Source organism: Pipistrellus kuhlii, unplaced genomic scaffold, assembly GCF_014108245.1.
Source record: "Pipistrellus kuhlii isolate mPipKuh1 unplaced genomic scaffold, mPipKuh1.p scaffold_m20_p_10, whole genome shotgun sequence".
Classification (NCBI taxonomy): domain Eukaryota; kingdom Metazoa; phylum Chordata; class Mammalia; order Chiroptera; family Vespertilionidae; genus Pipistrellus; species Pipistrellus kuhlii.
In genome coordinates, this window is record NW_023425405.1 from 21521101 (window position 1) to 21536381 (window position 15281).

Below are 15281 nucleotides of genomic sequence, written 5' to 3' on the forward strand. Positions count from 1 at the left end.
ATTTATTGGAAGATAGAAGGTGACAAGACTCAACCAGGGTCACTACAGAACGGTGTCTGTCCCCACTCACACTTTCTCCACACGCCTCCCTAAAACTTCCTAGAGCACCTAGACAGGGTCCACCCCTCCTGCTCTGACATGGGGTGGAGACTGGGTGCAAAGGTGGCAAGCCAGTCCTTAAAGTGCTTTGCTGTGACAGTGCATCAGGATTCCATGCAAGCCCAAAACGGGGCACCAGCCACATCCCAGCTTTCTGCTTGCTCCAGAGTCCAGTGAGGAATAGAGACTGGGTACAGGGATTCCCAACTATTCTACTCCTTTCCCCCTTGACCTGGAAGGTTAGACCTCTAGGTATGTTGGTTTTGCAATGTTCCCAGGAACATGAAAGCAACTACTGGGAACCTAAGCAAGAACACACGCTCAGATCTGATACTCCAAGCCCTCCTCTTCCAGACCCCTGTTGATCACCCCCATCAATTCTGTCTTCAGGGTCGCCTGTCGAAGTTTCTCCCAGTTGGTGCTGCTGCGGGAAGTGCTCCGAGACACCGAGGGGGTAGGAAGGGACAAGTTGGGGCCAGAGGGGCGATGTAGTGAGAGTTTTTCTGAATCTTTGTCCAAGTCATCGGATCCCCGGTTGTAGAAGGCCCGTGCGTAGTGCCGGACTCGCTGCTGATAGAAGTCCTGCTTGTCTTCCACCCTGGGGAGGACAGATGACTTGAGAAATGGCCAAGGGCCACGAGCTAGATCTGCTTGTCTCCTGTGCACATCCCACCCCACCCCACCATGATGGGCCTTTTCCTTGTTTGCTGCTGGTGTGGCAGGTGGTCCCAGCCCTTCAGCAACTAGGCCATTGGGACTAGGAAAAGCACAGGACCCCTGAGATCACAAGAACACCCATCCCCTCACGGTCACTCACCTGAGGAACCAGTGGTCCCCCAGCCCATAATCTCCCCCAAAGATCCCGGAGCGAGGCCATAGGCAGCGAGGCAACTTCCGCTCCAGCATCACTGTGGTGGCCACAACCTGCATGTGGGGACAGGGGAAGTAGGGAGAGGCTGGGTGTAGACTGAGATGAAGTGTAGGGATAAGGAAAGATGCTAGGCAAAGGGATGATAGTTATACAGCAGCTGGGAAACTCAGGAACTCTGGCTTCCTAGGGACAAACAGCACTCTTAAGCTGAGGATAGTGATGTCAGCTTTGTCAATGGGATATGAGCCTCACAGTTCTATGCCTCACAGTTCTATGCCTAGTGACCTGGCACCATGCTGATGCTGATGGTTGGTGACTTTACTCCAAGAACAATGGGAAGGTGAGCAAAGCAAGGATACAGGATATTTTGACCCTATAGACATATAGGCCATTTATGAATGCAAACATGCTACTGAGACATCTAATGTCAGTACATTTGCCTGGAAAAAAAAAAAATATTTTCCTGAGCAAACCCCATTTAGCCACTTCATTTTTCTTATAAACTCTATTTTCTACAAAGCACCATTAAATGCTATCCAATTTTCAGGATATCCATTTTTATTTTGTTGGAATTGTTTTTGTTGAGATAAATTTTTTTTGCATAAATTTTAAAGTAATGATTTGATTCATTTAATGGCCTCTTGTCCCCATCTGGATACTCTGAAGATATTTTCTGCTACTGGAAGGGGGTTTTTGTGGCATTATTTTTAACATGTCAAATTTTCCTGGGTCAAATTTTGAAGACTGAAATACTGCCAAAAGGATGGGATACTCCAGTTTTTATTCAGTAGCAAAATTTTGCAGAAAGCCACTATTAGCTTTATTCTTTAATTTTTATTGTTTTAGAAAATGCATGTTTTAATTTTTGAGCAAACTGTGAGGAATTCTTTCCAGTTATTTCAGTATTGTTCATTGGTATTGCTAATCCAATTCTACTGTATACTGCATTATTCTGTGTACTGTGCAAAAACTACCCAAACGTGGGGTCAAAATATCCTGCTTCTATCTAAATTTGGCCTAGTCTTCTTGAAGAAAATTACTTGCACTAACCTTCTCAGCCACTAGGGGACTCACCTGAGCTCTCCAGAGCTCATCCCTCTCATGAGCCACCCTCCAGTGAGTGTCGCCCATCATGGCAATAAGGAGGTTGAGCATGAGCAGTGTTGCAATGATTCCGAAGGCAGCGTACGTGATGCTGTACATGAAGGGCAGATCCACGTCATAATTGGCAGGGCCATCAATGATGGTGAGGAACATCTCAAAGGTGCTGAACAGTGCCATGGGGTAATTGTAGAAATGGCCCAGCTCATCGGGGTTTTCTGTCTGGAAGATGATATAGAAGGCTGCTCCACCCAAGGGGGTGAGAGTTAACCATAGTTAGAGTAACCATGGACATGACCAAACTCCATTCAGCTCTTCTCTGCCCATTTCCCTCATCTCCATAGCACCATAACCAACCCTTCATCACTCCATAATTTAGGTTCTTATATTGCCATATTTTCCATATCACTTATCCTCCTGATCCCAAGAGCCAACTCTCCCGAACACTCCCAGTTTTTCCTCATCTCTGAGGGAGTCCCATCCTCAGACACCATGATCCCACTCACTACCTCCTACCTTTCCCCAAGTTTATTCCAGCAGTTCTATGTTCTCTAAAATCCTCCAGTCTCCCTTTCCCATGGTCCCAATTATGAACAATGATTTACCTGAGGTAAAGCCCAGGATGACCACAGCCATCAGCCAGCAGAATCTCATCAAATCACCAAAAATCATCTAGAAAGGGAAGGGAGAACATCATACCTCTTGTTGGAACCACTGCTCCTCCCATCCTGAAACAGGATCTAACTGAAAATTCTCACAGCTCCACCCTATAAGATGACTGGCAAACTATGGTTGTAGGCCAGATCTGTTTGGCCTATTTTAGTATGGCCCTTGAACTAAGAATAGTTTTTATATTTTTAAAGATTTGGGAGGCGGGAGAGAAAGAGGAAAAGAATATATTGTACAACAGAGACCATAATGTGGCTCACAGTACCCGAGATATTATCTATTATCTGGCTCTTGACAGAAATGTTTGTAGCCTCTTCCCTAGGACCTTGTTCTAGGAAGCATGAAGGGAGACACGAACCTTCTGGATCATGATGGTGAAGGGGCCCAGCATCTGGAATCCTCGGGCGAAGTACATGACATTGCACCACCCCAGCACCAGGGCGAAGGACATGGGGACCACCTCCCCACTGGTGTTGGTGAGCCTCATCACCATGGTGACCAGCACCATGCAGGCATAGGTGATGCTGGGGGGAGAGCAGAGAATATATGATGAGAGGGATCTGGGATTATCCTGGGAACCCTAGAGCAAGAGTGTGACTGAGACAGAACCCACACACTCAGATTTGGTCTTTGCAAGCTCAATACACAGGATCACGCACATCACTTGTGAGGGCTCTGTGGGGTTAAAGTTCTGTAGGGGTCAGGAATCCAGGAAGTAAAACTAGAGCCCTAATGAGGGAAGGGATGGGAGTGAGGAAAGAGACTCACATGAGGACATGGAATGGCCCTCCAAGGATGGTGTGTCCAAAGAATTGAATGACTCCCACCCTGAAAATGTCTGGAATCTAGAGAAACACAAAGGCACTTATTGGCCAGGCCTCAGGCTGGAACCTTGGATCAGACAGTCCCATCCCAGACCCAGTCCACACCATACCTCTACAATCAGGATGAACACAGCTCCAATGACAGTTATCAGTTCCCCTACCAGTCGGATAGCATCCTCGGGGGTCACATAGGCCTCCTTTGGAGAGAAACATGGTCAATACTCAGGGTTTTCATGCATCTGCCCTGCCTGCCCCTGATCAGAAGTCAAAGTCCCTTGTTTGATTTTTCCTTTAAAAAATGGATCTTTAAAAATTGACTTTTAGAGAAAGGACGAGTGAGAGAAAGAACAATTGATTTGAGAGCAAACCATCAATTTGGGCATGCTCACTGACCAGGAATTGAACTGTCAACCTTTCAGTGCACAGGGATGATGCCTAACCAAGTGAGCCGGTGCTTCATTCTTTTTAACCTGTTTGACTAGCTCCAACTCCACTCTGAGTGTATGTGTTTTTCTACATGTGTGTATTTTGAGTTTGTGTCTATGTGTTTGAGACCTGAGTGGGGGGGGAAAGTGTGGATTATAAGACAAGTGATAACAAGTCTGAGAAAGGGGAGAAAGTGGACCCTGCCCAGAAACTCAATTGCTTCTAGTGTGTCACCTGAAGGAGCTTCTGCTGCAGGAGGGTGTTGTCCCTGGGCTGTGTGCGGTTATCAGTCCTGGGCTTCAGGGGGCGGTAGATGCAGCACACAGTGAAGCAGATGATGTAGAGCACATACAAGGCACCCAGCAGGCAAAAGTAGGGCCGCCCGTATCTCTTCCATTTGAGGCTCACCAGCTCCTTCACTGGTGTCTGGTCCAGGATCTGGCGAGCCTGCAGCAGGAATAGAACAGAACAAGTGGCTCCAAGACTCTGATGTCCCTCCCCAGCAGCTCTCTGATCTGAACTCTTTTTACCTCCCGCTTCTTGGTGGTGACAATAAGTTCCAGCAGTGATGGCTCATCTCCCGAGGAATCAATCTCTGTGAGATCATAGAGGGTATAGGTCGTCAACCCAAATGTCCCCTGGCTGTGCTTCCACTTCTGCATGAGATGATTGAACATCTGGGGGAGAGGGGACACAGAGTCAGGAGGAACTGGTAAAGGGGAGGGTCACAGAGTGGGAGTGAGGAGCAGGTCCAGGAGAACAGCATCCCTGGAAAGGGATGATCACACCTTTTGGGGCGGAAAGACCCATGTTTACACTGACCCCTGAATTGCTTTCTGATCCCTTGGATTGCTTTACTCCCTCTAGAAGTTGGGAAGAGGTAAGAGTCTAGAGGACTGCTGCCTATGTATGGAGTGGTAGTATGGGTGGATGTATGTATTACAAACCACCATAGCGTGGGATCTAGAATATATCCTCCAACACCTCAGAAAAGAGATAATGAGCAAGAAGGAATCAGGAACAAGGGAGATGGGCTGAGCAAACAATTCCAACCTGAAAATGGATGAATGTTTACATCTATTTTCCTCAAAAGACTAGAGGTATAGGATGGGGTCATTAGAAGGACACCATGGGGTTGGAGGGTGTCTCTCACCACAGTGTTGCCCTCCACTCCAGCCAGCTTGAAGGGGGTGAGACCCTGGTGATTGGGCACAAGGTCCAGGGACTGCAGGTGGTCCCCACGCCTGTCATAGGACAGCAGCAGGTTGTACATCTGGCAGGCAAAGATCTTGTTGGGCTGGAAGACGAGGATGTGCAACACTGTGTTTCCTGGGGAGGACACCAGTGTCATGTGGCTATTGGACCCCAGTCCCTGGCGGTTCCCATGCCCCCCCCCACACACTGGGCCTGACCATTGTCCCAGACCCTACTCTACCATTCCCTTCCTGTTCCCTAGGTCCTTTCCACACTCCAGTGCTTACCCAGAGAGTCCTGGGCCCGGATGTTAGCTCCATGTTCAATCAGCAGACGCACGATCTCCTCACTGCCCACGCAGGCAGCAAAGGACAAAGGATGCTCCCCTGTGGAGACAGAGGGCTCCATGGCATGAGAACAGGCTGGGATGGGCACCTTCCCAGTGACTGCCTGTTCCTCCAGCTCAGCTCTGGACTTGGGACACTTGTCAGCAGAACCAGAGGCAGAGATGGTGCAGAGGCCCTGAGGGAATGAGCTCTGGCCTTAAGCCCTATAAGAATTAACCCCAGTTCAACCCAACCCCCTCAGGCACAGAGCTCTCCTCATCCCATCCTCCCCTGGCTCTTGCCCAGCCCTGGCTGTGGTTCTCACCAAAGTAGATTTGGTTGTGAGGGCTGAGGTGAAAAGCTGTGCCTGTAGCTCTGGCAGAGACGCTGGCCCCGTGGGCGAGCAGGGCTCGTACCAAGTTCACATTCTGGTTCATGATGGCCACGTGCAGTGCAGTCTGACCTGGTTCAGAGAGAGCCCTCAGTCATCGGGTCTGTTTCCAGGATTGTGTAGGGTCATGTGTAGCTAAGGATGGGCCTGATCATTGTCCCAGCCACTCCTCTCCCACCCCATTCCTATTTCCCAGGTCCTGTACCATATCTACACATGATCCTATACTAGGGCAGCCTGGGGGGTGGAGACAGGGATCCTTAAGCCAGGCAAGGTTCCCAGTGTATCCAGCTGTTGCACCTTTTTCCCATTCTCTAGAACTCTCCATTTTGGGGGTTGATGCTCTAATACCATGCCATGAGGGTGACAAGGCAGAAGGGAGATGGAAAAAGGAATAGAGAGTAGTGGAGCTCAGGTTCCCTCTTCGGTTTCTCCATCACGGAGTCTGACTTGAAATATCCAACAGGTCTCCCCTTTCCTCCGTTCCTGACCCCTGGTTTCTCACCCTCATACAGCTCAGATGTCATGGGCTCCAAGACCAGTTCTGGGGCAGCCTCCATCAGCACCATGGCAGCCTCCAGGTTGTCATAGAGGGCTGCTATGTGTAGCGCTGTCTCCCCCATGGCTCCTGAACAGAAAGAAGAGGCATGGGGCTTCTAAGGGCAGTGGAATGGGAACAATGGTGACTTGGGGGCCCACAACAGAAAGTCTCGGGCTATCCTGGGGGAGCCACTCACATGCAGCTGACCTAGAAAGAGTGGGGTGCTGAGGGCTTTGTTCCTTTCTTACCTCTTTGGTGCACCTCACAGGCCTGATTCTTGAGCAGCTTGTTGAGAGTCTGGATATCATTCTCTTTGGCAGCTAGAAGGAAAGGACACTCCAAGATCCTACAAGGGGATGGGATCAGAAAGGTATCAACAGAGAGCATGCCCAGTGGTGGCGTGACAGGTGAGGACTTTGCTTGATTGTATAAAAACACATGGTCCTCCATGACAATGAACCCCAAAGTTCCTGGTGCAGGGAAGTGAGGCCTTTGGAGTGCAAAGAGTTACCTGATCTCTTTTTCTTCCTGACCAGTAGTTAGCCCAAAACTCAGTGACTGGTTTCTACATCCACACCTACCCCCACCCCGACCCCTGCTAGGTTGCTGGCACCAGAATGTGTGTGCATAGCAGGCATGGAGGGGAGGAGCTCTACTTAGGCACTCACTCACCTTCTGAACTATTGATTTCTGAAACAACCCTGATTTAGCCCTCACTGAGTGTCCTGAGTTGATGCTCCATGATAAGCTTTGTTTTCAAGGACAACGAATACAAGGCATTCCTCCCTTGTGGAGAAAGTAAACACACAGAGGTTAGCAGGGTTTTCTCCTGTTTCCTGGTGCTCTGCTTCCTGGATCTTCTCAGGGAAGCCCTTTGATCCTGGATCTTCCCTCCCTGTACCAGCATCTTTAGGGCTCAATCCAAAAGGAATAGTGTAGCCTTTTTATTTTCCTGGCCCCTAAGTCAGATTATAGTCTCTTCCTACTTCCTATCTATTTCTCACTTGTTTTAAGCAAAAATCATCTTCTCTGACTCCTCAGATCCTCTCTTGAATTTAATTCCTACAATTAACTCAAAAACATCTTTAAAAAATTTTTTTTTATTAAAATTTACTTCAACTAAGACACTTGGGACCCCATTCATCAGTTTTCTCTCTCAGCCCAGAGCCATGGGGTCTTTCAATGGAAGTGAATGAAATAACCATGTTTATTCAGAGATGGCCAATTAAGTGACAAAGAGAGCCAGAAAGGTGCTCACACACCTGGTAGTGGCAGGAAACCCACTCCAGTGCTGGGGGTAGGAGGGCAATGGGAGGAGGAATGAGCCCCAGACACATCTCCCAGAATGGGCTGACACATCTCTCAGCCCCCTCACGCCACATAGGCAGCTTCCTGGCCTAACCAATTCATCTCATTCTCTCTCCATTCAATCTCTACCTCCTTGTCCTGTCTTCTCTTCATCAATTTATGTCCTCATTCTCTGGCCCAAGATTAGCAAAGTACTCCCCTAATCAGTCTCACCCCCTTTACCCCCAATTCATCTTTTTCGATACTGCCAAGATACTCTCTTTAAATGGCAAATGCAATCACAGCTTACAAAAGTTCAACGGGTCTTTAAATGTCCAAGGAGAAGGGACCCTTTACAGTTTCTGGGAAATACTTTTCCATGCTCTTTTCCTTCCACTTACATCTCCTACCCAGCATTTTCAGCTCACCACCTGTGCCATGCCCTGCTCTCACCTGACATGTACCCCCCATCCCGATAATTATTTCTTCCATGATGCCAGAATAAGTGCCCAGGCTACAGTAGCCATCTCCATTCTCTGTAGAATGAGTGAATAAGGAGCAGTGCAAAAAGATGGTTTGACCTCACTGTCCCTTCTTATTATCTTTACTAGAGGCCCAGTGTATGAAATTCATGCACTTGGGGAGTGGGTATGTTCCTCAGCCCAGCCTGCACCCTCTCCACAGGAATCAGGCCTAAACTGGCAGTTGGACATCCCTCTTACAATCTGGGACTGCTGGCTCCCAACCACTCACCTGTCTGCCAGCCTGTCACCCCCTAACCACTTCCCTGCCAGCCTGATCGATACCTAACTGTTCTATAGGACTGGTCACCAACAACTACCCTCCCCTGCAAGTCCCCTTGTGGTGGCCATTTTTGATCTCATGGGGGCAGCCATCTTGTGTGAAGATATGAGGGTCAATTTGCATATTACCTCTTTATTAAATAGGATTGGCCATCCCCAAGCCAACCTTAAGCTAACATATAACCTAAGAAAATTTTTTTTTTTAAATTTTAATGGTATTCTCGGTATGCAAACAGCTGCAAAACAAGTTTGCTAATGCTCTCCTTCACCACATTCACTATCTTCTCAACAATTTGGCCTCTATAGATATTCTAGAGTCAGCACTATGCAGGCACACAAATGGTCTCCCAGGAGGGTTTGCACTCTCTCCTCAAGCCTTAGCTCACACACTTAGCATGTGTGTTGTAATTAGTATTTATCTCTTCCTTTGTACTAGGAGACTTGAAGACAGTTACCAGTCACTTTCTCATCTCTGTATTCTTTCCCTGGCCTCCTCCAATTAGCTTCTAGTTTTGTGTCTGGCTTTGACTAAATGTGTGAAATGTTAACAGCAAAGCTAGAGATGGGTCCCAGAGCTCTTCTTACCCAAGTTCCAGCTTTATCATAGCTCCCTACCTCCTAGGGTACGTGTGGGGAGGCTAGTTGGTGGTAGGCCCAAAGATATATATTCCTTTTTGGCCCTACACATCTCTGAAGCCAGTAAAAAACCTCCATAGACATCCTCTGTGTTCATTTCCTTGCATCTGCCCACGGTCCTACTGGGCCTGGGAAAGTCAAAGAGTAACTGTCCAACACAGGCTTGCCAGGTGTACCAAGTAAAAATATGCAATGCTCAGTTCCATTTGAATTTTAGACACACAACAAATAATTTTTAGTGTACGTTTGTCCCATGAAATATTTGTGACAAACTTACATGAACAACATATTATCTGAAATTGCAAGTTAACTCACTGTCCTGGACTTATCTAGCAAGCACAGTCAGACCACACTCTGCGTGAAGAACTGGCTTAGAACCCAACCCAGCAGGGTTTGTAGAGAACTGGCTTCCTCTGGTTGGCAAACTCCATAATCCAGCAAAATGCGGGGCAGCCTGTCAATGGTTCTGAGGGGATCAGGCAGAGCCGTTACTTGCAATAGCATTACAGGACCACCAGGGGACAGCAGAGAAAGTCCTTGCTCACATTCTTGACAGGAAAGGGGTTCCCCACCACCACCCTAAACACCTGACCATCCTTGGACCCCTTAAAAAGACGCAAGAGCTGACCCATCCAAATATTCTTATGCCTGAAACACAGGTCATTTCTTTAATAGCAATCCAGCCCCAGAAGTTTAGATCTGGAGCAAACTCTACACATCTTCACCAGATAGCTGCCAGACACCTCCCCAGGGCAGGAAGAGGAGGAGATACGTAAGAAGTATCTTCCCATTTGGATGGTTAGATTATACTCTCTCCTTTCCAGGGGGGGAAAAAATGTCACTTTGTTTAGCAGAATACCTCACAATACTACTGGAATCCCCTAGTTACAAACAGTAGTTTAGAGCTAGAGTTCTCAAACAGGGGTGATCCCTGGATCCCTCTCCAAGGAACCTGGCAATGTCTGGAGACATTTTTGATTGGTGCAACTGGGGAAGGAGGTAATATTTTCCTTTGGTGGTTGGAGGATGGAATGTTGTTACGCATCTTATATAAGCAGCTTACCATAATAAAGTATTTTCCTGCCCATCATGTCAACAGTGCCAATGTAGAAAACCCCCAACTCAGAGGTATAATTATTCATAAGCCATCTTTTAAAGAGAATGCTTCACATTCAAAAGAATGAGAAATGGCCTATGCGTACATGTTTTCTTACACATCATTAAACAAAAAAAAGGTGAAGCCTTTTAAGCACCCACTGATTATTAAGTAGCAACAAAAAAATTATAGAGCAAATCTGCAATTATGACCATATGAATGGTATCTGCAGGACTTAGAATGTTTTATTTTGTGGGGCAATTATTTACCAAGTTGACAAACAGTTCTACCTTAGACTGGTGCAAACCTCATTACAAGGTCTCTGGCATACAACCTAGCACATTCTTCATAAACAAATCACAGATCTCCCCCTCAGGATTCCCTTCAGCCACCAAGTGAGAATCTCCCACTTCTCCCAGTTCCTACCACCTGGGCTCTCCCCCTTCATTCTTGAACATGTGTGTATGTGTCTACGTGTGTGTGTGTGTGTGTGTGCCGCGCGCATAGGGTGCAAAGATGTAGTTTTGTATTGGGTTGCTGGGAAACAAGGCAGGATCAAGAGCATCTGCAGAAGAATTCAGATCAGGATTTTAGAGCAGGGTAGTCCCTAGAAAACTAGTTTAATCTGTTCATGCAACAGATGGAGAAAGAGGCCTGGAGTCTGAGGTGACTTGTCCTAACAAGTCAGAGGCAGAGCTGGGATGAGCGCCCTAGTTATCATTTCTTTGTCCCTGTTCTCAGTGTTAATCAGTGTTTCAAATGGGATTAGAAGAGATGCAGGGGACTTTACGGACCTGCCTGGGTTTCACTGGTTTTGCCACAAGCACCCTCTCACAGAAGGCATGGGAGGCTGTCATTTGGGAAGGGCAGGGCACAGACAACACTGTGGCTCAGAGTTCAGTACCAGAATGAATATGGTTCTGACAGGAGGAAATTGACAGCCCCTCTAAGTTCCTGCCATCATGGGAGGTGCTCTTTTACTGTGTGGATTTTGTTTATCACAATAATCCCATGTGTCAAATGTGCTTTTCAGCTTCCAAAGCAGTGTCTCGCTTATGATCCCTCCTCTTACTCCTTACAGCCCTGCCACACACGTCTGAATAATGCTCTCACTTTTCAGTAAAGGAAACTGAGGCAGCGGAGTCAAGTCATGGCTGGAAGATCACACAGAGTTAAAGGCAGAATGCTTCACCAAGAACCTAGCCTTAGGCGCTCACCACTAAATTATGTGGTTCTTCAAGTTTTATGACTCTTCCCGGGGGAGGGGGTAGCCCAGAGCAGTGACCACAGATGAAGGAAACTGCAGCCCCTTAGGGGGAGGAGACACACACTGGCCATTCGTGTCACCTCCTTCTAGGTCAAGTTCCTGACAACGGTTCAAAGCTTCCAGGAAAGTGGCTGTTTCCAGACTTAGAGTCGGGCCACCTTTCTATCTGCCAGAACACCATCAAGCATGCTGGTAGCCCTGTGTGCCTGCCAGGACTCATGTGCATGTGTTTACTGAGGCAGGGAGTCCAGAAATGCTGCTGGGAAGTCCCAAGGCTTGCTTTTCATGGACACGTCAGTTCACATATATTTACGGGTATCTATCTAAACAGAGGAGAAACTTCAGTGTTCATTTCCTTCCCGAAAACTAGTGGGAGGGAGACTGTGCCAGCAAGGGGGTCAGATGTAAGGGTTAGATTAGACAGCCTCTGGAAGCTGCCCAGCACACCCCACACCAGCTGAAATCAGACACCACAGTGTCCTCCTCTATGCTCCATGGCACTGTCCACACCCTTTTCAGAAGCTCACCAAGTATTGACAAGTAGATACATATTCATGTATTTCACCCATGAGAATCTGAGCTCCCAGAAAGCAGGGGAGGAGCCATGCTCATAGCAGAGTAGTTTCTGCTCAATGAATGTGTAAGGCACTGAACATCAGGAAAGTCAACGTAAGGTCCAAAGGGAGAGTTCAGCTTGGATGGCAATGACAGGGATTCACCAAGAGTGGGCTACATGACTGAGAAACAAGAAAAGTCCACCGTGACCAGCTGGTGCGGCTCAATGGTTGAGCATTGACCTAAGAACCAGGAGATCACAGTTCAATTTCTGGTCAGGACACATACCCAGGTTGCAGGCTCCTATTCCAGTTAGGGAAGTGTAGGAGGCAGCCGGAGATTCTCTCTCATCATTGATGTTTCTATCACTCTCCCTCTTCCTTCCTCTCTGAAATCAATAAAAATACATTAAACACACACACACACACACACACACACACACACACACACACACCAAAAAAAAAAAAAAAAAAAAAAAAAAAACACACTGAGAAGAATGCAGGCTTCCCCATCATCCTGGAGAGACCAGAAAGCCCTCCCTTATCAATGGATAGTGCTATACCCGTGAAATCCCCCCAGTCTCCTCTGAGTCCTGGGCACAAATCCCCAAGGTCACTGCTTGCTTTCTCTGGACCTGCCTCCTTCATGAGGGATAAAGCCCTCCCTCCCACAGTTAGATCAGGGACTCTGAGATAAGATGGGTGCTGGTAACATTTTTGGCTACTTTCTTCCATCAGTGCACCCCCTGACCTGACTAAATTGTCCTCGTGCCCATGGATGTCTGGTATTTATCTAATTACCTGCATCTCCCCTTAGGCTCTCCCCTTCCTGGTTATTTTAGGGCCACCCAGTGGACAGTCAATAACTCTTCTGGCTCCTGGTTGGGAAGAAGAGGGAAGGGAATTCTGTGGAATGAGGCAAGGAGAGCAAAAATGGAGGGGAACCCCTCAAAGTGGTGACATCCAACCTTTGTAGTCTGAGATACAGGAGGAGGCCCCCAGATGATCTTAAGAAGAAATAGAACAGAAAGGACAGGTAGAAGCAGCCCACTCGCAGCCAGGCTGTGGTCCTTCAGAGACTCTATCTGTGCCTCGCTTGGGCACAGAGGGAACTTCCGCCACTCCTTCCGAAACTGCAGGCCTTTCTGCGCTACGTGTCTGGCTCCCAGCCCTGGGGTCCTAAGAGTGGGAAGGGGATGAGTGGGACCAGTGATGGCCTCGTCTACAACAACACCACCATTCTATTGCCTCAAGATGTCATCAGCCAAACATGTGCTCAGCGCCAACTCTCCCAGGCCTGGGGGACAGAGGTGGGTGGCTGATGTGAGAGATGGGAAGCCAAAACGGGGGGAAAAGGGGGCGCATCCCAGCCCAGAATCCTTGAGCTAAAGAAGAAAACTCACAGGGGCTCTATGTGACCTCTTAGCTTTCTTCCTCCTGGTCAGGCTCAGACAAGCTCCTCCATTGGTACATGGACACAAAAAGTTAATGCTTTTCCCTATGAATAGACATATTATCTGCCTTCTTAGGAGCCCAGGGAAATCCCAACAGGAGGATTTCCTCAAGCATGCCACTGCCTTGGTGAGGTAATCCATGGAGACTTTGGAAGGAGACTACACACTGGGATGGCTTCAAGCTTCCTCCATGTCCCCAGCTCCCAACTCTAAGCTGCCAGGGATGATGGGTGGGGGGACATTTTCAGGGGCTGGAAGCAACAAGTAAAACTTGGATAGGGCTCAAACTCTAGAACCTCTCAAATGCCACAATTTGGATGAGGGAGTGGGTTAGCATGGGTCCTAAATATATTTTAGCCAGTTTCCAGCACCCTCTCCCCCAATAGAGAATCATGGATTTTAGGCTGGATCTCAGTTGTTGATCTTCAGACCCTCCCATCAATGGCTGATGCAGTTAATGTACAGGAATGATAATCACGATCTTTTGGGGGTTCCTAGGGTCTGCAGATTCATTCATTCGTTCATTCACTCATTCATTCACTCATTCATTCATTACCACATGCCTACGTATGTGTGCTATATGTTTCTGCTTGAGAGACTGTTCAAGGGGCAAGGACTAGGTATAAGGCATTGCTCTGACCCCTGGCATACCTCTAGTGGATGTCACAGTCTCTCTAGAACCAGCAAGTTGTCTGGCCATTAGGAAAGTACAGTGGACCCTTGAACACTGTGGGTTTGAACTACGGGATCCACCTATAAGCAGATTTTTCCCCAATGGATTTTTTTTTTCATTCTATTGATAAGTACAGCTCAATTGACCCCTGCAGCTGAAACCCACTTAACGTCAATTGGCCGTTGAAAATCCTTGTATGCGGAGGGCCGACATCAGTTATTTATGGCTTTTTTGCTGCACCCTTCAGCTCTCTTAAACTCCACATCATTCAAGCATCAGCTGCACTCCCAAGAAGCTGCATAACTGACTTGGATCTTACAGATAGGGAGATCTGTGTGCACACCGGCCTCCTCTCCCACCTGGAGCCCTGGGGCCCCGCAGGCCAAGACTCTTGAGACAAAATGCTCCCAAGGGGCCAGGCGTGGAGTACAGTCTGTCTAGACAGAGGTGCCAAACAAAGACGGAGAAGGAGGAGGGGGAAGGGTGCTGAGAAAATGGGAAGGAGGTGAGGAGCAACAGGTGGAGGCTGCTTACCTCTTCTGCTGCAGCAGGTTCTGCTCATCTCGGCTCTGAGCCCAGGACTCCTGTCTCTGGAACCATCTGCAGAACTTTCTCCACAGGCAGAGAATGAGGCCCGTCTTCTTGGGCAGTGGCAACCCCATGTCCTGTAGGACAGGCTCCTTGTAGGGCTGAGGCAGAGACCAGATCCCGACTGAACTCCGCCTTGGGGCCACATTGGTCTCCCCAAGAGCCAGTCTGCCCTCTCCCTGCAGAGGTCCCATCTCCTACCTCCCTGGCCCGCACAGGAGTCTCGGGGAGGCGCCCCAGCGAGACTGAAGAGGGCTGTGAGTTTGTTACTCTTGGCAGAGCTGGGACTCCCTCATTGGGCTCCTCAGGCAGGAGCTCCTCAAAGCGCAAACTCCCTCCCTCCTCCCAAATTACCTGAGATTTAAAGAGACAGGCCAGCAGCCCTGCCTGCCACCTGGGGCCTTGCGTAAACTCCTTCACCTTGGTCTGGCTCCCTGCCCCCAGGCCAGTCCAGGGAAAGGAGCCCTTCCTCTAGACTGGA

The 15281-nt window shown here is 48.4% G+C and overlaps 1 protein-coding gene across 3 annotated transcripts; it reads right to left on the reverse strand.

Moving 5' to 3' along the window:
• Positions 1 to 356: 356 nt before the first annotated feature.
• On the reverse strand, positions 357 to 15281 carry TRPV6 (transient receptor potential cation channel subfamily V member 6). 3 transcript variants are annotated; one of them, XM_045577703.1, is made up of 16 exons: positions 15155 to 15281; positions 14747 to 14901; positions 6691 to 6788; positions 6407 to 6529; positions 5836 to 5973; positions 5472 to 5570; positions 5144 to 5319; positions 4521 to 4667; positions 4225 to 4437; positions 3675 to 3761; positions 3509 to 3585; positions 3099 to 3264; positions 2677 to 2743; positions 2045 to 2313; positions 917 to 1023; positions 357 to 697 (listed from the first exon to the last, which is right to left on the reverse strand). In XM_045577703.1, exons 2-16 carry the CDS (start codon positions 14872 to 14874, stop codon positions 421 to 423), a joined length of 2172 nt encoding a protein of 723 aa, XP_045433659.1. In that variant the 5' UTR covers positions 14875 to 14901; positions 15155 to 15281; the 3' UTR covers positions 357 to 420. The 3 variants fall into 3 exon arrangements, with proteins under 3 accessions (XP_045433659.1, XP_036284996.1, XP_036284995.1); XM_036429103.2 differs by lacking the exon at positions 15155 to 15281 and adding an exon at positions 15002 to 15132; XM_036429102.2 differs by lacking the exon at positions 15155 to 15281 and having other exon boundaries at positions 14747 to 15111.